This window comes from Pelophylax lessonae, assembly GCF_965119305.1.
Source record: "Pelophylax lessonae genome assembly, chromosome: 2".
NCBI lineage: Eukaryota > Metazoa > Chordata > Amphibia > Anura > Ranidae > Pelophylax > Pelophylax lessonae.
Window position 1 is genome coordinate 657,324,496 of NC_138769.1, and position 21,074 is coordinate 657,345,569.

The 21,074-nt window shown below is 44.1% G+C and overlaps 1 protein-coding gene across 1 annotated transcript in view; it reads left to right on the forward strand.

The window, feature by feature from the left end:
• Nucleotides 1–21,074, forward strand: part of LOC309548232 (uncharacterized protein) — a gene marked incomplete at its 3' end in the record, with an annotated part of 168,232 nt that overhangs the window by 143,474 nt on the left and 3,684 nt on the right. Inside the window, exon 6 of the mRNA XM_082248184.1 lies at nucleotides 12,581–12,677. Coding sequence (XP_082104310.1) covers nucleotides 12,581–12,677 — 97 coding nt within the window. The remainder of the gene's footprint in view (nucleotides 1–12,580; nucleotides 12,678–21,074) is intronic.

Below are 21,074 nucleotides of genomic sequence, written 5' to 3' on the forward strand. Positions count from 1 at the left end.
GCTTCACCTCCCTCTTATTCTGAGGCCCAGGCTGGAGGGGCGTGACACACCCCGTGACTGGCACAAATCTGCCCACACCATGATGTTGCCAAAAAATAATAAAGATTTTATTTCAAATATATATTTGTATAACAATTTAAAAAAGTTTATTGGTATTTTTTATTTTTAGTCTGTATTCCAAAGGTTTTTTTTTTTTTAACCTCCTCCCACCCGGCCAATGCATATAAATGGCCGGGTAGAAGCTTCAGGAATGTCCACTCAGAAGGAGGGCGGCCGCATGCAGGCGCAGCTGCGCGATCTGTGTCTCCAGGACACAGCACAACATCGCTCGGCAGGAGGTCTCTGTGATTGGCCCTCTTGATCACATGACGGCTGTGTCCAATCACAACCATCATTTAATGTCAATACAGCCATTATAACAGCGATCGGCTCTGCTTCTCTGCACACAGTGACAATGAGAGCGGATCTGTGCCGACAGCTGGTGGTCAGTAAATATTGAGCTGTTTTACTGCTTTTAATCACTGATCACCCAACTAGTGTCCCCAACACAGTAAAAACACCTGTCACACATCTGTCCCAGTAAAATAATCTGTTACAGTGATCATCGGCTGCATCTGTCCGTGATCATCGACCTCAGTGATCAACATCTGTCACAGGGCCTTCAGAAATGTGACAGGTACTTAGGAAATTGTGTAATTTATGCCTTTAGAATGCCTGACGGTGCTACTTAGATGTTGGGCCTCTGTATGTGGCCAGGCTGTGGAAAAGTCTCACACGTGGTATCGCCATATTCAGGAGGCGTAGCAGAATATATTTTGGGGTGTAATTGCAAGTTTATCTATGCCATCTGTAAGAAATAACTTGTTAACATGACAGTTTTGTGAGGGGGGGATCTTTATTACCCAAACTATTGCCTCTTACTAAATACCTTGGACTGTCATATTTACAAAAAAAGGTAATTTGGGGGGTATTTGTACTGTCCTGACATTTTAGGGCCTCAAGAAATGAGATAGGTAGTCAGTACATCAGGATTGATCAATTTTCAATTATACATAGCTTAGGTTGTACCGAAGACCTGTAGCAGAATACATTCTGGCCTAAATTTATGACGAAATTTGATTTTATTGGATTTCTTTTGAAACTGCGTAGGATATATATTTTTTTTTTTACAAAATTTTCTCTTTTGCGCTTATCGCAAAAAATAAAAAATCTAGTGGGTGATAAATGCTATCAAAAGAAAGCTCTATTTGTGTGAACAGAATGATAAAAATTTCATTTGGGTACAGTGTAGCATGACTGAGTAATTGTCATTCAAAGTGCGGGAGCACTGAAAGCTGAAAATTGGCCTGGGGAGGAAGGGGGTGAAAGTGCCCAGTATTGAGGTGGTTATTGTGACCAGCAGCAGCTTATGCTTCCCTGCAGACAGGCTGGAAAAGATCTGGGTCATGTGACAGCTGTATATTGATTAGGAAAAAGGTACTTCGATTTTTTTTTTTTTTTTTAATTAAAATTACAGTGCCATCATTCATATACAGAAATAGAAGGGACAATGTAATTTAAACAGTGCGTGCTTAGTATCACTTTAGGATAGCTGATGAGCAGAAAAAATCAGGCAGATCACAAGTTAGCGATCAAATTTCAACTATGTGCTGTGTGGGGAGGAAGAGGGAGGTTGAGCGCAACTGAAATCTGGGGGGCACAGCCCATCCCAGCACCCCCCTAGGCCCGGCCATGCAGCATTTACTTGCATTCACTGCCTTCGGTGTTATGCCAAACACAGCATCCTTCCAGACGTTCCTTTGTCTGGCTTATGTGTGCCAGCCACCGCCATGGCTGCTTTATCTATGCACTGTGCACTGCATTCCCGACATCCCTCTAGATTAAATAGGTACTCCTTATGAAGACCTAAAATCTTTTCTTCACTCTGCCCAAGCAGATCCAGGAAAGAATCCTCACTCTGCTCCTAACTGGGCCCTGGAATCTGACAGCTGTAAACCTACTGCAAATCTTAGCTGTCTTATTGTCTATGACTTGTGTGATGGACTCCTGACACCACCCCCCCCCCCCCCCTACTGGGTATCTTTTGCCATAGAGCTGCTTCCTCGTCACTGGAACACAGGAACAAGGTATTGTAGCTGGGAATTGCACCCAAGAACTAGACAACACTAGCTTGGGTGCAAACAGGATCAAACCTTATTGAGCAGAAATACAGGTTTTTATACACTTCAAAAATAGGGGCAGTCACCACATGAGCAATGCAAACTGTTAACCGTGATCTAATTAAACTGTAATCTAATTAACAGCTAACTAATTAACAACTAAGCTAATTAACAGCTAGGCACCTAGACAAGTCTTGATCATTCGGGGTGCCATTCCCTGACAGTCCGGCAACACTTGCACAGCTGCAAATAAAATACTCTTTAACACAATCCTAAAATAGATTAGAATTGATTGCAGCACTGTGCCACGAATAAGTAGTGCATCAAAACTCATCATTTTACCACACAATAATAAAGTGACAACTTATTACAGGCGGTCCTCGGGTTACAAACAAGATAGGGACTGTAGGTTTGTTCTGTCGAATTTGTAAGTGGGAACAGGTACATTTTTAAAGTGTAACTCCAGCCAAAAAATTCAGGAGTGATTTTCTCTTCCTAGGGGTAGATTTCCTCTCACTTCCTGTTGTCTCAGAGATGGGAAGTGAGATTAAATCCATCTAATGAGGATACAGACAACAGTAAAAACCCCACTTAGACAGATGTTTGCTTTAACATACTATTTGTTTTTCTGTGCAAGTAGATGCAGATACATGCAGATACAATGCCTAAACATTTTCAAACACTGTACAGTACAGTACAACCTTAAACAATCGTGGGGGAGGTAATGGGCTTGTTGGAGAGGATGGGCCTCATCATAAATAGCCCTGTAGCATCTCAGGCCATTAGTAACTTTACGGTAAACTTTGGTAAACCGCTCTGTATCAGGATCTTGCTCCTCTAACTTTGCCATTCCTGCTTCAATTAGATGAAAAGCTTCAGCTGTTTTGTTGAAAATGTTTTCAATTTAGGAGTTTCTATGTCCTGGTTTTCTTCCCTAAATACTATAACTTGCTGCTCTAGTTCAATAAGGTCTTCATTGGATAGTTCTTTGTCATGGGAGTCGAGTATCTCAATGATATCATTTTCACTGATGTCCAACTGCAGTTGATTACCAATAGCAACCACAGCTTGCCTGGTTTTGGCGATTTCTTCATCTGTAAACCCCAGAAATTCTTGTGTAAATTGGGGGCACAATGTGTTCCAAACTCCTCTTTTTTATATTTGTCTTTCACTTCATCCCAAGCATCAGCAATATTTTTGATGGCATCTTAAATGTTCTAATTCTTTCAGAACTCTCTTAAGATCATCTCATCCTTTCTGGTAGCCCTGACAGCTTGTTAGAATGTCCTTCGTAAATAATAGGCCTTAAAGGAGGCTATGGCTCTCTGATCCATTGGCTGAAGAAGTGATGTGGTGTTGGGGGGGTAGAAATACCACCTTTACATTGGGGTGCATGTCAGCTAAAGTGTTTGGATTTCCAGGGGCATTGTCAAGGAGTAGAAGAATTTTATACGGAATGTTTTTGCTAAAGCAATAATGTTCATCAGCAGGGACAAAGTGGTTCAAAAACCATTCCTCAAAGAGTGTAACTGTAACCCAAGCCTTTGAATTTGCCCTCCAAATAACAGGAAGCGATGCCTTGGTGACATTACGTAGTTCTCTCAGATTTAAGAAGTGATGCAGTAGCAAAGGCTTGCGCTTTAAATCCCCAGATGCATTGCCCCCAAGTAATATAGTCAGCCTGCCATTTGATGCCTTATGTCACTCTGACTCACCGCATCTCCGATCCCAGTAAAGAGCCTAATGACGTCAGCTCTTTACCATGTGACCAGCTGTGTCCAATCACCGCTGGTCACATAGTAAATAGGAAGTGCCGTCGATCGGCATTCCTCAGTTCCTGCCTGACAAGCACGAGTAGAGGAGCCGAGCGGCGGCTCTCCTGACGGGGGGGTCTGTGCTGGTAATCGGAACATGGATTACTAGTGCATACCCTTGGGGGATGCCACCAGGGATTGCCCACCCATGGCCACCAGGGATGCCCATCAGGGCTCAGGGACCCTTTCAGTGCCCTCCTCATCAGTGCTGCCCATCATTGCCATCTATCAGTGCCACCTATCAGTGCCCACCAATGCTGTATATCAGTGCTACCTATCAGTGCTGCATATTAGTGCCTGTCAGTGCGCCCTCATCAGTGCAGGAAAAAAACGTATCTATTTACAAAATGTTATAACCTAAACAAAACTTATTTTTTTTTTCCAGACTTTTCGGTCTTTTTTTATTTGTGTAGCAAAAAAGAAAAAACCTTGCGGTGATCAAATACCACCAAAATAAAGCTATTTGTGGGGGAAAGAAATGACATAAATTTTGGTTTAGGTACAGTGTTGCATGTCCGCGCAATTGTCATTCAAAATGCAACAGCGCTAAAAGCTGAAAATTGGCCTGGGCAGGAAGGGGGTGAAAGTGCCCTGTATTGAAGTGGTTAAAATAAAATAAGAGGCATGCTGATGGGCTTAGGTTAGTGGAGGCACGCAGATGGGCGCATATGTTAAGGGGGCACTCTGATAGGGACATCTGATGTAAAGGAGCACTCTGATGGGCACACCTGATGTGATGGGGACACCTGATGTAAGGAGGCACACTGCCAGTAATACCAGAGTCAAGTTGGCACTGTGATGGAGACACCTGATGTAAGAGGGCACACTGATGGGGACACCTTTTCTAAGGGGGCACACTGATGGGAGGACACCTGATGTAAGGGGGCATACTGATGGGGGGGGACACCTGATGTAAGGGGGCATACTGATGGGGGGGGACACCTGATGTAAGGGGGCACACTGATGGGGGGGGACACCTGATGTAAGGGGGCACACTGATGGGGGACACCTGATGTAAAGGGGTACTCTGATAATGCACCTAATGTAAGGGGCACTCTGATGGGGACACCTGATAAAAGGGGGTACTCTGATGGTGGCAACTGACTTATAGGGGCACCCAATGTGATTAATTACTCTGGTAGGGGCACCCAATGTGATTAATTACTCTGGTAGGGGTACCCGATGTAAGGGGGCACACTGATGGGGACACCCGATGTAAGGGGGCACACTGATGGGGACACCCGATGTAAGGGGGCACACTGATGGGGACACCCGATGTAAGGGGGCACACTGATGGGGACACCTGATGTAAGGGGGCACTCTGATAACTGCACCTAATGTAAGGGGGCACTCTGATGGGGACACTTGATATAAGGGGGTACCCTGATGGTGGCAACTGACTTATGGGGGCACCCAATGTGATGAATTACTCTGGTAGGGGTACCTGATGTAAGGCGGAACACCATTGTGGACATTTCCAGAATATTACCAGAGTGTGTGAAGGAAACGGTAAAAAATGCGCCAGAGAGCGTGGCTGTGCCAAAAAAAAGGAAGTAGACATGTACAATCGTTCATGGCATGGACTTGTGATTTGGACCATGGCCGGAAGAAAATTTTAGTAACCTTGATTTGTAAAGAGTGTGTAGTCAACTACAGGGAAATGTGTTACCATAATCCCTAGACATTGGTTTAAAAGAGGAACCCCCCATAATAGAGTGTGGGACTTTATGGGTAACAATAAGTTATGTAAATAGTAGTGATATATTTTATTATGTATTTGAGAAATTGTGATATATATATATATATATATATATATATATATATATATAATCTTGTGTCACTAATTCTTAATGATAACATATAGTACAGAGTATCATAAACTGTTTTTGGCCATATCACAAAAAATGGCTCATACATAAAATTTAAATGATACATAGTACAATACAAACAATGTTCCTAAAGGAGTGGTACATTATCCAACGCGTTTCAATACATATGTGATAAATTACTTTAATCTTCGTCAGGGATTTCTGAGTCCACTCCTAGAAAAAGGGAGTACAACATAATATCAGCTTGATAAAATTATATATTTTTTCCTAACGGAAAGAACATTTTAATATGCATCTGTGATTCTTCCCTGGGGGTAATCGGAGAAAAAGAGAGAAAAAAGGAAGAAAAAGAAAAGAGAAGAAAGAAAGGAGGAGGAGAGGGGGGGGGTGAAGAAAGAAGGGAGAGTTTCCCCATCCAACCACCCCATACCCCCCGGGGGAGAGATGTTACACCACATACCTGACAACCCACACCTTGCTGTATCTCCTATGGATATTCCTTTTTTTCTCTTTCTGATTACCCCCAGGGAAGAATCACAGATGCATATTAAAATGTTCTTTCCGTTAGGAAAAATATATAATTTTATCAAGCTGAAGTACTCCCTTCTTCTAGGAGCGGACTCAGAAATCCCTGGCGAAGATTAAAGTCATTTATCACATATGTATCGAAGCGCGTTGGATAATGTACCACTCCTTTAGGAACACTGTGTTTGTATTGTACTATGTATCGTTTCAATTTTATGTATGAGCCATTTTTTGTGATATGGCCAAAAACAGTTTATGATACTCTGTACTATATGTTATCATTAAGAATTATTGTTACCCATAAAGTCCCACACTCTATTATGGGGGTTCCTCTTTGAAACCAATTTTAGTAACCGGACCTCCTTGAATTTTAATTCACTACCCCTGCAGTATAACCTCCAATCTACCACGTGTTCTTAATGCAATATAATTGTGCAGAAATGTAAATGAAATCAATAATCCAAAGTTCATAGAATCCATTAGTAGTTCAGAAGAAGCCTCAGTTCAGATGCACTTATTCGTGCTAAACGCTTCAAGCAACTCTATGCTCAGATGTGAACAGGCATTTATAATAAAGTGTTCAAATGTGAAATCTTTAAGTGCAGTCTGTTATATTATCATGGCAAAATTAGAAAATGCTGCATTATGCAGCTCTTGAGGACCAGTGGGGCGAGATAAGAAATATGCTCAAGAAGAGTTTCGTATCCCCGGCTGGTAAAGGTGCGTCTGCAAGATCTGTCCGATACAATGTTTGCACCACTGTTCTGGAGATTTCCTGGCTGCATAATCTCGGTGAATACTTCTGCACAGTGAAAGGGTTTCTGGACCCGGCTCTTTTCAATGCTCTGACTTGGAGATGCAGACAAAATCCCCATTCTCCTCCATGGGCCTCATTCAGTGGGTAGAAGGCTAGCCCATGGTTTCCTCCAAATGTCCCTGTCCCGGTTGGGTCTGTCACCCAATCTTAGTTTAGGACCTAATCTTAGCAGTTAAAGGGAATATACAATGTATATTATATATTTGTTATTTAGTTATGCTCGGAGCTATAAAAAAAAAAAAAGTTAAAAATTAACATTTGAGCTCTTTTTACCATGTTCCCAAGGCTATTGTTTGATTTACTGAAAAACACTGTTTACAGTACTCAATATTTCAAGATGAAATCTACACAAATTTAACAGTGACCCATCTCCCTCCTTGCCCCCCTGCTCAGATGGTTCTGTATGAAAGTTTAGCTGGAAATGGAGAGAGAGGGTATAAAACAAATACACAAAAGGGAAGCTAGTATATATGGGATTGAGGTGTGTCCCAAATAGTACAAACACCAACAAAAATCATAGCCCACGGGACTTTTAACGAAACCCAACCCACAGATTAAAAACGCAAAAATGTATTATTTTAAACAAATTACATTACACACATTTTAAAATCCTATCATGATAAATAATTGCCAAAAGGATCCAACAGTAAAAAATACATAGGACGTGTGTAAATATATAAACATTCTAAGAATCTAAAAACACAAATTAATTTGGGGGAGGATAAAAATTCTCACCCTGTAACCGGACTTGCAATTACAGTTGTCTGAATCTTTACACATAACCAATAGATAATGGATAGCCGGGTACACTAGGTCAAGTGTCCAAATGGCTCAAAATGTTACACCAGACGAGGACACCCCCCTGGTCCACAAATTTTCTCACCAGGGGTTGAGGAGGGGAGGAAATCAAGCCAAAAGCAGGCAACTGGTGCCCCCAGACAACCCCATAGACCAATGGGCTGCTTATGTAGGATCCTAGAACTGAAACAGAATCTAGTCAGCCTAAAGCAATCGGGAGGCAAAGAGAAAAAGGTTAAAAAAAGGAAACAGTACACATTAAAGTCTTATACAATGAATAAAGCGTCAAAAAGAGAATGTGGTATACAGAAGTGCACTGACTCGTGAGTCTGTTGATTACAGAAGTGAAAGTGAACTTTCACTGGTCCACCCGGTGTGATATTTTGAGCCATTTGGTCAATTGACCAAGTGTACCCAGCTATCTATTATCTACTGGTTATGTGTGAAGATTCAGACAACTATATTGTAAGTCTGGTTACGAGGTGGGAATCCCCCCCCCCCCCCTAAATTTTAGTTGTGTTTTTTAGATTCTCACATGTGCTTCTCCTGAGGTAGTGAGTTTTGTATCTCGCGATAGACTTTATAGCTTGCTCCAAAAAAATTAAAGGAACACTTTTTATGTTTCAATGTTTTTTATTGAGTTTTTGTAAGAAAAGAATTTAACAGCACACAAGGAGCCAACATGGCTCAACCATATTCTTTGAAGGCAGTAAATTTCACAGAATACTTGAAATACAATGATGCCTAAGCAGAGAAGCACAATAGCAAAAATTAGAAACCAGTAAATCAGAAAAAGGAACAGTAAACGTTGGTTGGGCATCCATCAGATAAAGTGAAAACATAGAGACATCGCCCCCGCTTTATCACACTAAAGGTCAGATGGTCCGGGCCCGACCACCCCCCCCCGGCGCCCCTACGGGAACACACTGCGCCCTTGTGAGAGGACGGCCCCCGACCCCAATATCAAGCCCTCTACCAGAGGGGGCTGTAGCCTGTCATCCGTGCACTGTCAGAGAGTAACAAAAAAAAAAAGAAAGAAAAGAAGAAATGGAGGGGAAAGGACAAGACTGGGGGTAAAGGAGGAAACAGCAGAGGAGGGTAGCAGGAATGGGAAGGTTGGGAGAAGGAAAGAAACATCAGCGGCTGGTGAGAAAAGAGAGGGTCGACACCCAGGTCCCGCCCGCCCCTAAGGGGGAAATTTCCCCAACAGCTTGACCAAGGCGCCCGACCGCCCCTACGGGGGGCCCGCCAGGTACCTTATCCAGGGGTCCCACCTTTTGTCAAACATACGCATCTTGTCATTCAATAGCGCCACCATCCGTTCGTTTATCATGATCCAGGTCAGTTTGGCTTATAAAAGCTTGAACGGCACCACTGGGGTTCGCCACGAGCGGGCTATAGCTATTTTGGCGGCCGTGAACACAAAGGCGATAAGGCGCTTGGCGGGTTTAGTTTCACATGTGAGAGCAGGTTCACCCTGAGCTCATGTGGGATAACGTGAAAGGGTCTGGAAAAGCCGTGGAGACTATTATGCTGCCTGTAACATCATTTAGCATGACTGGTTTGGTGGTGGGTCAGTGATGGTCTGGGGAGATATATCCATGGATGGACACATAGACCTCTACAGGCTAGACAATGGCACCTTAACTGCCATTAGGTATCGGGATGAAATTCTTGGACACATCGTCAGAGCCTACGCTCATGCAGTGAGTCCTGGGTTCCTCCTGGTGCACGACAATACCTGGCCTCATGTGGCCAGAGTATGCAGCCACTTCCTGGAATTGATCTCATTGAATGGCTCCAATGCTCACCTGACCTAAATCCAATAGAACACTTCTGGGACATTATGTCTCGGTCCATCTCACGCCACCAGGTTGCACCTCTGTTCAGGAGCTCAGTAATGCGCCTCGGTCCAGATTTGGGAGGAAATACCCCAGGACACCATCCGTCTCCTTGGGACAGAGTTTCTCAACCTTTTTTCAGTCGAGGCATACCCCAGAAATTATGAACAATCTTAAGGCACCCTTTAAAATTATGGACAGTCTTGAGGCACCCCATCCTAAAATGTAAAAACTATTCTAATAGTTGTACATAATGCAGCAACATACACACAGTTAGGGCGCCCAACGTTGGAGGTACAAGTTGGTATTGACTAGTATTCCAAGGTTTCTCTTTTTCCTCAGTTTTTCTCCATCACTCAGCTAATATGACCCCAAAACTTATGGAGAGAAGCAGGGGAGGGTAAAACAAGCCTGCTATGCAGGTGACTGACATCCTCCTCAACTGATGATGTCATTGGTTGTTAGGTCGGCAGCTAGAGGGCCGTAACGGTGTGCAACGAAAACTTTGTGACTTTGTGTAATGTAAAAGGCAGGCTTCATCCACCCGCTGCCTTGTATACAATTTTTGGTAAAATTTTGGGGCATTTTGCTGAGTCACCGTTGAAGAAACCTCAAGGCACACCAGGGTGCCTGGGCACCCTGGTTAAAAAAAGGCTGTCTTTGGAGCATGCCCATTGTCAGGCATGCATACAAGCATGGGGGGGGCCAAAAAATTGAGTACCGTTTTGAGCTGCCGCAATCAAATTTCAGCAAAATGGACTAACCTTCTGCATCATTTTTTTTTTTTCACTTTGATTTTCAGGGGGTTTTTGAATTCAGCCCTCTAAAGGTTGATAATTTTCATTTCCAACAAACTATATGGCATCTTTTCATTCCTAACACATTAACCGGTCCATATCAGTATAGATATCTAGCATGATATTTTTCCCCATTGAAACCTAATGTGTTTTCAAAGTGTTCATTTACATTTTTTTTGAGCAGTGTATATTTACACGTGTCCGGTCTATTTTTTTCTACTGTTGGATCCTTTTGACAAGTATTTATCGTGATATGGTTTTAAAATGTATGTAATGTCATTTTGTTTCAAATACATTTTTGTGTTTTTAATCTGTGGGTTGTCTCTCGTTAAGTCCCGTGGGCTATGAATTTTGTTGGTGTATAAAATAAATGGCCTCTGCTGTTAAGCCAATCAATCAGATAAATAAAATTTAACATGCATAATAGTTTCCCTTTAAAAAAAAGGCTCCTGGCATTGTGTCTCCAAATTTCTCCAGCTCTTCTACATCTTTACCTCAAGTGTTTAGACCAGGGTTCCGTGGAACCCAAGGGTTCCTCCTGAGGTTGCTAGGGGTTCCTTGAGCAATGGGCAATTTCTGCCTCTCCCATATGTTACCAATGACACCATTGTTCCTTTTTAGCTGTCTGTAAGGGGGTAATTCTTCCCAATGATGACAAGAGTAAGGAGCATTCTTACCAAGACGCTACCCAGAAAAAACGAGCAGAAGGTTATCTGATTTAAACGCCTTAAATGAACGGTGAGCATAAAATCATACATTGATAGGGGGATAGAGAAAAGGCCATGACCACCAAGCTGTCTATGGACACTTAGGTGATACCTATCAACTAACGGAAGGCCAGTATTTGGCCCATAGTTAAATTCATTTCCATGGGATACAGCCTAGTAATGGTGTGAGCCCGCGCAGAAAATCCATTGCACTGCGTCTCTCCCCTGCTCCCGCACCTTGCAATTTCTGAAAATACAAGTGACTTTCTGCTCCAGAGGAACGTCTGTTGGCTCGACAATGTTGCCCCATTTACAAGAGGAACTGTATAACACCTCCTGAATAACAAATTTGCCCCCGATCAAAACGGGATTGGCTCTATGTACTTCAATTCAGTTTACTTGGTCTGCAGATATTCCTTTAGACACCGCCCCCCTCATGGTGAAATTAATTTGAAAATTCCAAATTTATCAGCATCCGCAATCTTGATGTGAGAGTTTAGTCTGCTATTAAGTACACTGCTGAAATTTAACAATGAATTATATAGTCCATGACTGAACTTCTTGATTATATAATGATAGCCGTATAGTGCTGAGCTGCTAAAATGGAAATATGAAAGAAGGTCATAATCCCTTGCTATCTGGTGGTACATTTTCAGTTTATTATTACATCTTGATCAAGTTTATATTGTGGCATGATTAACCTATGGATCCCTGAGCTCACCGCATCAACAAACTCCGTAAGGAGTGCATGCGGCTTGCCAAGGTTTCCATTGGTTTGATCTTCCGGAGTATGTGTGAGGCCGGCCTTGTGTGAGTGTGTCGTTGTTTTTATGTGTCATATATGTTTTCTGTTGCTATCTTTGAGCCTGTTGATATTTGTAATGTATTCCCCATAATGGGGTTATTTTAGATCATGTCTCAATTCTGATCCTTAATAAAGTTTTTCACTTTTTCACTGAGTTGGTTTGAGCATCCCTTTTTTGCAGCCGTTCCAAGGGGTTGTCTATGGCCCCTTAATTTGTATTTTGTACTAAGGAGCATTCTTCCCACTGACTGTCACATTAATGTATCATGAGTTGTAGATTTTTTTATTTTTAAGCAGGGGTTCCCTGAGACGAGAAATTTATTTCAAGGGTTTCCTCTGTGTTAAAAAGGTTTAGAGGCTGGTTTAGACAGAAAAAGCCTAACAGCCTAAAAAGTCACACAATGTATATCCACTGACACACCTGTGTGATTAATACAAATATTAAGCTAAAATATGCAAATTTGAATTTACATTTATTTTTTTTCTAGGCTCAACAAACTGATAAAAATGATGCATCAAATGAAGCTAACCTTAAGATGTCTGCATCCCCAGTGAAGCCAAAAGCTCAGCGTGGCAGGCCGCCCTGTAAGCATACTCAGTTTGAAATACAGGCAATAGTAGAGATATATTACAACCTGTGGGCTCTGTTTGTGTCTATTCATGTCTAACTGTTTTGGCTGTATACAAACTAGCTTCAGATAATTGGTTAGGTTTTATGTGGTCATAGCACAGAGTGTAGCTGCAGTGCCTTGAAAAAGTATTCATACCCCGTGAAAATTTCCACATTTTGTCATGTTACAACCAAAAACGTAAATCTATTTTATTGTGACTTTACAGTATGTGATAGACCAACGCAAAGTGGCACATATTTGTGAAAGGGAAGGAAAATGAAAAATGGTTCAATTTTTTTCTGAATCTGAAAAGTTAGGCATGCATTTATATTCAGCCTCTGAGTCGATCATTTTTTTAACCACCTTTCGCTGCAATTACAGCTGCAAGTGTTTTTGGGTGTGTCTCTACCAGCTTTGCACATCTGGAGAGTGAACTTTTTGCCTGTTGTTCTTTGCAAAATAGGTCAAGCTCTGTCAGATTGGCTGGAGAACAGCAATTTTCAAGTCTTGCCACAGATTCTCATGGATTTAGGTCTGGACTTTGACTGGGCCATTCTAACACATTAATATGCTTTTATCTAAACCATTCCATTGTAGCTCTGGCTGTATGTTTAGGGCCGTTGTCCTGCTGGAAGGTGAACCTCTGCCCCAGTCTCAAGTCTTTTGCAAACTCTAACAGGTTTTTTTCTAAGATTGCCCTGTATTTGGCGCCATCCATCTTACCATCAACTCTGACCAGCTTCCCTGTTCCTGCTGGTGTGTTCAGGTTGATGTGAAGTTAGTTTTCCTCCACACGTAGCATTTTGCTTTTAGGCCAAAAAGTTAAATTATGGTCTCATCTGACCAGAGCACCCTCTTCCACATGTATGCTGTGTCCTCCACATGGCTTCCTGCAAACTGGACTTCTGTAAGGTTTTCTATTAACAATGGCTTTCTTCTTGCCATGCTTCCATAAAGGCCAGAATTGTGGAGTGCTCCACTAATAGTTGTCCGGTGGACAGATTCTCCCATCTGAGCTGTGCATCCCTGCAGCTCCTCCAGAGTTACCATGGGCTTCTTGGCTGCTTCCTTGGTTAATGCTCTCCTTGCCCGGCCTGTCAGTTTAGGTGGACAGCCATGTATTGGTAGGTTTGCAGTTGTGCCATACTCCTTTTTTTTATTTTCAAATGTTCAAAACTTGGGATATTTTTTTATAACCTAACCCTGCTTTAAACTTCTCCAAAACCTTATCCCTAACCTGTCTGGTGTGTTCCATGGCCTTCATGATGCTGTTTGTTCACCAAGGTTCTCTAACAAACCTCTGAGGGCTTCACAGAACCGTTGTAGTTATACTGAGAATAAATCACACACAGGTGGACTCTATTTACTAATTTGGGGACTTCTGAAGGCAATTGGTTCCATTAGATTTAATTAGGGGTATCAGAGTAAAGGGGGCTGAATACAAATGCATACCACACTTTTCAAATAGGTATTGGTAAAAATGTTAACCATTTATAGTTTTCCTTCTGCTTTACAATTATGTGCCACTTTGTGTTGGTCTACCAAATAAAATTTCAATAAAATACATATGAACATCTACGCATACAAACAAAGGCAGCTTGCAAAATGTATAGACACAGTTCTGGTATATAGAAGATAGAGATTTGCAGCGCCCAGAGGAAATGTCACTTAGCTTTGGAAACTGTTCACAGTAAAAAGTTGTATAAAGTCGTTTAGCAGTGTAGATAAAGCATTATGCAGAGAATCATAAAGGTGAAAAGATCCTCCAGCAGTCCGTCACTCGTAGAGCATGGAGAAAAAACATGAAAAAAGCAACATAGCCTGATTCTGCTACAATCAGATACACATCGTCAGATGGGGAGGGTCACACCCGTGGTGGGAGATGGATATAACTGGTGAAAGTGCTGATACACAGAAGCTCCCTGCTTCCCCCATGCAATGAACACTCACCAGCTCCAAACTCTAAACCAGCATATAGTATGGGGAAATGCATTACAGCAATCCTCCTTCCACAGTGAAGCCACTCACGGATCAGCTGATAAGCAACCCGTCCTAAGGATCCCAAGCCAGCTCCACTTCCTCTCCTCTCAGTGATCATATAGGCTCACAAGTCACTCGTTCACATAGTGGGACAGATAAGGGCCAGGTAGTAAGTTTAAAACAACTCCATTTTATTAAAAATACAATATAAAAACGGAGCAGCCACTTACATAGACCCCGCCACTGTAACAGGCATAGCAGCGGCGCGACTAGTCTCAGCAGAGCACGCCCTGTAGTAAAACACGCCCAAGGCATTTCCGGTCAATCGCCGATCATCAAGGGGCTCACTATGTAAGTGTAAAATACATTTACGTTTTTGGTTGTAACATGACAAAATGTGGAACATTTTATACTTTTTCAAGGCACTGTATGTCCAGTGCAAGTGCTTAGCCAGCTCTTAACACAATAAACTATCCATCCCTGGCTACCTGTGTGTATGGAGCCTTAAACAGGATATCCCTCACATTGTAAATATATCCTGTCACTTTCTATTGAGTCTACAGGACCGGAAGTAAAAAGAAATCTCCCTAATAAGACAGTTGTGAAAACAGCTGACAGTGGTTTTAATACTCCCCTACCTAATCCATAATGAAAATAAAAGTTTGGGTCTTTAGATATTTATTTCATATTTAATGACCTTTTTACCTCCAACTCCCTTAACCTACTTGCTGTAACTGAAACCTGGCCTCAGGAATAGGGCTCAGCTTCTCCTGTTGCTCTGACCCAGTTCACAAAAAAGAGATTGATTTAGAATCCTTCTGTCCCCACAAAGCACTTTTCAGGTCCCCCCCCCCCCTCCTCTCTCTGTCCCTTTTCTCTTTTGAAGCTTCTCTAAAGATTTCTCTGATCTATCGGCCTTCTCGACCGGTGTCAAACTTCCTTAATGGCTTCTTAGGCTGCCTTCCTTACTTTCTCTCATCTAAAATATCCACTATCACTTTTGGCGACTTCAACATCTGTTATTGTTATCACCCCAACGACCTCTTCTTGTTTGACCTAATACAATAGACACACACTTTTACTTTGATGACAACACAGTTTACTTTGTTTACTTTGTATTCCCCTATCTCTGGACACTCCTTTTTCTCTCTCTGACAACCACCTTATCAGTTTCATATTCTCCTTGTCTTCAATCCCCTATCCTTCCAACTGGGAAACCTTTACCTGTAGAACTTTCGCCACTTTAACCCTTTTCTTCTCAATTCTACAACAGACTACCTCTACAAAAAAATATCTCACCCGTATCCTGCCCCCAACCCAGCTATTTCTGTCTATAACCGTTTACTATCATCCTCCCTGCATGCACTTGCTACCCTCACTGCAAAAAGATTCTGCCCCTTACCACTACAACCTTGTCAAACAGACAACACCAGAAATCTCAAAGGATCTAACCATAATCTTGAGTAACGGTGGAAAAAACGTTATCTTGGCAAGATTTTTCTTTGTACTGAATCCATGCTGATAAACAAACCTATTTCTCTTTCGTTCATTGACGGACACAGCTCTTGACTGTTCTTAACCATTGGGTTATATTGCCCCCTACAGGAGTAGGACACTAGGCAGGAAAAAGCTTGACTACGCTTATGGGCAGTCCCAGAGGGTGTACACCCACTCTCGGCTATCAGGAGGACCTTGTTCCTTGCTGGTATCTCTGGTCCTGGCATTTTTTTTTTTTTTTTTTTCGTTTCAAATTGAATTTTTTTTCTCTCCTTTTTATTATTTTGTTCCTGTGAGAACTACAATCAAGTGTTGAACTGGGCGACAAACTGGATAATATAGGTCCTTGGGGTCCCCCCCGTCCGGCCAGCGAGCGCGTGCAGAGCACAGTTCCACACTAGGTCGGCCACGACATAGCCCCACTGAACGGGTGCTGGCCTGCGAGTTAAACGTCTCGCCAGGACGCATACAAACTGGCTTCGGCCTTTGACGCTGCGTTTCCTCCTGCCCGACGGCACCCACATTACGATGGAGCGGTGTCCTGTCTGGAGCGGTGCCCACCCTGTTCCTGATGTGGTAAGTATCTGTCCCCCCACTACCACTGGAGGGTTTTGGGGTGGACGTGGGCCCCTCCCTGGGATGGTCGGATCCCCGGGTTCCTCTCCTTTCCCCACAGCCCCTCTAAAATTTTGGCGGGTCTTTCGGCGTCCACGTCACGGCGGGCGGCCCACTTTTAAGAGGGCTATGTCCTAATTTGTCCTTTATGTAGGGCTCAGGGGGAAACCCCCTTGGTTTTTTTTTTGCAGTGTCCAATAGGTGGTCCATTTGTGGACCCTTGGCCGGCGTCTCCTTGCGGAGTTGCAGTCGACGGCCTCCCCTGATATGTTTTCGGGGTGAGCTCAGTATATAGCGGCATTATTGGGTCTGTGTCCACACACTCTGAGTGCTCAGATAGTGACAATGATTCCTGTGCTCCTCTAGTCACGCTTAAAAAGGCGTGAGATGCACTGTGTCAGTGCGTGAAAGTTTAAAAATGGAGGTTGCAGCTGTTGCCACGTTGGAGACACCGGTTCCCTTTGGCACCCACAGGCCCTCCAAAGCATCAAGGGTGTTCCACTTTCCTCTTACTTTGACAACATTGTCACAAAACAGTGGGAATGTCCAAAACGCAGTGGTTGCTAGGCGTTTTTTTGCTTGCGATATCTTTATTAGGATTTAGTGCGTAAAAGGTGGACGGTCCCACCTGTAGTGGACTTGCCGGTTTCCAGGTCAAATTGAGTGACCTTTATCCCGGTTGAGTCCCTGACCTTTTACAGGTCCAGCTAATAAAAGCTCTGGTGCTCTTGTCCGCCATATATGCGCTATGGCTGGTTTGGCAATTAGGCCGTAACTACTATAACCCTGGTGTCACAAACTCTGACCGAGTAGGCTAAGCTTTTACGCCGGGACCTGGTGAGATAATAGCTTCCCCCTGTCTTTGCGGAGCTGTCGGACAGGTTGGTCCAGGGGCTACAGTTGTCTGTGATGCCTCTTTGGATGGGGCTCCTTTGATTTCTAGGCTGTCTGTATCAGCAGTAGTCCTTCGGCGTATTGTCTGGTCTGCAGACTAGACTTTTAAAAAGGCCTTATCTGATCTCCCTCTTGTAGGGGATCACCTGTTTGGAGCTTCCTTGGATGACATTGTTAAGGGTCTCGCAGGGGGAAGAGTTCTCCTCTTCCGCAGGCTACCAAGTGCAAGGAGCCCCGTCGTAGACGTGGGCCATTCTTCTCGGCTCCTAAGCGCCCTCTTCGTCTCTCAGGATCTCAAGACAAGGAATCAGGGCCTCCACCAGAGGTTCCAAGAGGACCCGGAAGACCTGCGGACAAGGCTGTCTCTGCATGAAGGGGCACCCTCGCCCGTATCTGGGGTGGGGGGGGACGTCTTCGCTGGTTTTCGGATCCATGGACCTTCCTGGTACAGGACAAGTGGGTCCAGGAAGTTATACTGTCAGGCATAGGTCTTGTCCTCCGGGAAAGGTTTTTTTCTCTTCCAACCTGCACTTATCCCCAAATCACTTATGGGGTCTCTTTGGGGCAGTGCAAGCCTTGTTGCTTGTTCCGGTACTGACTTCGGAACATTTTCAAGGGTTTTTTACTCGAATTGCTTTACAGTCCCCAGGAAGGAAGGCAAGGTACGTCCAATTCTGGACCTTGAGGCGCTAAGCTGATTTGTGCGAGTACAGAATTTCCATGTGGAGTCCATTCACATGGTGGTGGCGTCCCTACATCAGGGGGATTTCTTCTCGCATTTATCAACATCAAGGACACATGCCTGCACATTCTAATATGTGCTGGTCGCCAGCGCTTTCTCCGTTTTGCTGTGGACGAGGAGCATTATCAGTTTGTGGCGCTGACCTTTGATCTCACCTCCGCACCTGGTGTCTTCACAGGAGTGTTGGCCCCGGTGCTGGCATTGTTTGAGTCGGTGGGGGATCGCAGTACTGGGCTACCTGGACTATTATCTTCTGCGAGCAGAGTCTCCGACTGCTCTGATGGACTACTGGAGATTGCTCTGTGAACTCTGAGGGAGTTCAGTGGGATCCTGAACATTCTGTTCACAAAAAATAGCCTATCTTGGGCTGACTCTGGACTCAGCCTCAGCCAGAGTGTTTCCTCCTCGGGAAAAACTCAAGACCTTGCAGGAGGCAATTCATCTTCTGTTGTTCAGCAGACAGTCATCCCTCCGGGCTTGCATGTGTGTGCTGGGCCTGGTGGTGTCCACCCTTGAGGCGGTCTGTTTCCACAGTTCCACACAAGATCTCTCCTAAAGAGATTCTGGTGAAATGGGTCAAGGATCCATGGTCTCTAGAGGTGGCTTCGCTCTCTGGCACTTCGACAGGGAAAATCCTTCTCCTCCTGTACTGGACAGTTGTCTCTGCGGATGCCAGCCTGTCCGGGTGGGAAGGCGTCCTCAACACAGACAAACTGTGTGGGTCTGTACTCTGGCAGAGCCCAGACTGCCGATTAGTGTACTGGAACTCCGAACGATCAGACTTTGGCTCCAGGGGTGTCCGGTACGAATTCATTCGGACAATGCCATGGCTGTGGTCTATGTCAATCACCAAAGGGACACATAGTGTCCTTGCGGCTCGGTAAGTAGCCGGCATTCTAAGGTGGGCTGACTGATTTGTTCCAGCCCTCTCAAACTTCAGCCACAATTCCTGTGCAGGATTCAGGCAGATGGGATTCCGGTCATTCTAGTGGCTCCAGACTGGCCTCTCCGGTCTTGGTATGCCGATCTGGTGCGGCTTGTTGCTAATGCTCCTTGGGGACTTCCTCTCGGGGAGGATCTGCTGTCCCAAGGACCAATTTTCCATTCTGTTTTACAGTCACTGGCTTTAACGGCTTGGCTGTTGAACACCAGCTGCTGAAGGGTGGAGGTTTGTTGAATCAGTGTTTCCTGCTCTGTTAAAAGCTAGGAAATCTGCCTCTAGGAAAATCTATGATCGTACGGGGAAGAGGTACTTTCCGTGGGGGGGGGGGTTGAACAAAAATTGGCCTTGAGCACCATCAAGGGCCAGGTATCAGGTTTTGGCTGTCTTTTTCCAACGACCTTTGGCCACACACTCCTTGATACGTACCTTTCTTCAGGGTGTCCGACGTTTGGTTCCTTCAGTGCGGGCTCCGTTGCCGCCCTAGAATCTAAATGTGGTGCTTTCAGCTCTACTGAAGCTTCTCTTTGAGAATGTTTGAGACGAACTCTGTCTGTCATTTCTTCCTAAGGTGGTCTATGACTGTCATTTGAATAAAGATATTGTGTTGCCTACCCTGTGTCCCAGGCCTAAACATCTGAAGGAAATTGCCTTGCATGTCTTGGATGTGGTCCAGGCAGATAGGGTGTATCTGGCAGCTACGGGGTCTTTTAGGAAGTCAGACACTTTGCAGTCACGGATGGACCTCACAAAGGGTTGTCCACTTCTTCTGCAACCATTTCCAGATGGATCAGACGGTGGTTCAGGCCTATTGCATCAGGGGTCTGGTTCCTCCATTCCCTGTTTAGGCCCACTCTACTAGGGCGCTTAATGTCTCCTTGGTTTTCCGTCTTCAAGCGTCAGTAATACAGGTTTGCAAGGCGACCACCTGGTTGTCAGTGCATACTTTTACAAAGTTTTTTGTAAAGTGGTTGTGTGGTACCTGCGGTTGCTTCTTTTGGCCGCAAGGTTTTGCTGGCTGCTGTTTTAGAGGACCTGGTCCTCCTTTGAGTGTGTATTTTTCAGGTGAGCTCCAGTTGTTTATGGTTGAGCTCTATGTCACCTGGTTTGCTATGGTTAGCTTTGGGAATTTTTTTCTGATGTTTTCCCACCCCTCATGTTTAACACTGCTTTGGGACGTCCCGATGGTTAAGAAGAATCAGGAGTGTCTGTCAATGAACGAAAGAGAAAATGGGATTTTTCACTTACCATAAAATCCATTTCTCTAATGTTCATTGACGGACACAGCACCCACCCCTCTGGAGTTGGCTTTCTTCTGACACTGCTTGTAACAAAACTGAGTGCCTATAGCTGAGTGGATGTATACCCCCTGGGACTGCCCATAGGGGTAGTCAAGCTTTTTCCTGCCTTGTGTCCTGCTCATGTAGGGGGCCGCATAACCCAATAGTTAGGAAGAATCAGGAGCTGTCCGTCAATGAACATCAGAGAAATGGACTTTATGGTAAATCAAAAATCCCATTTTCATTACTCTCATTAATACCCCCTCATCCAGTCCTCATCCACTCCTTATCCACCCCTTTCTATGTATAACTCTCTACTTTGTCACTCACTGCCTCCACCAACTAACTCACTTACTGTCCACGACTTTACCAGTCACCTCAAAAACAATAATACAACTACAAGCCAGAGATCTTCCCTGTCTA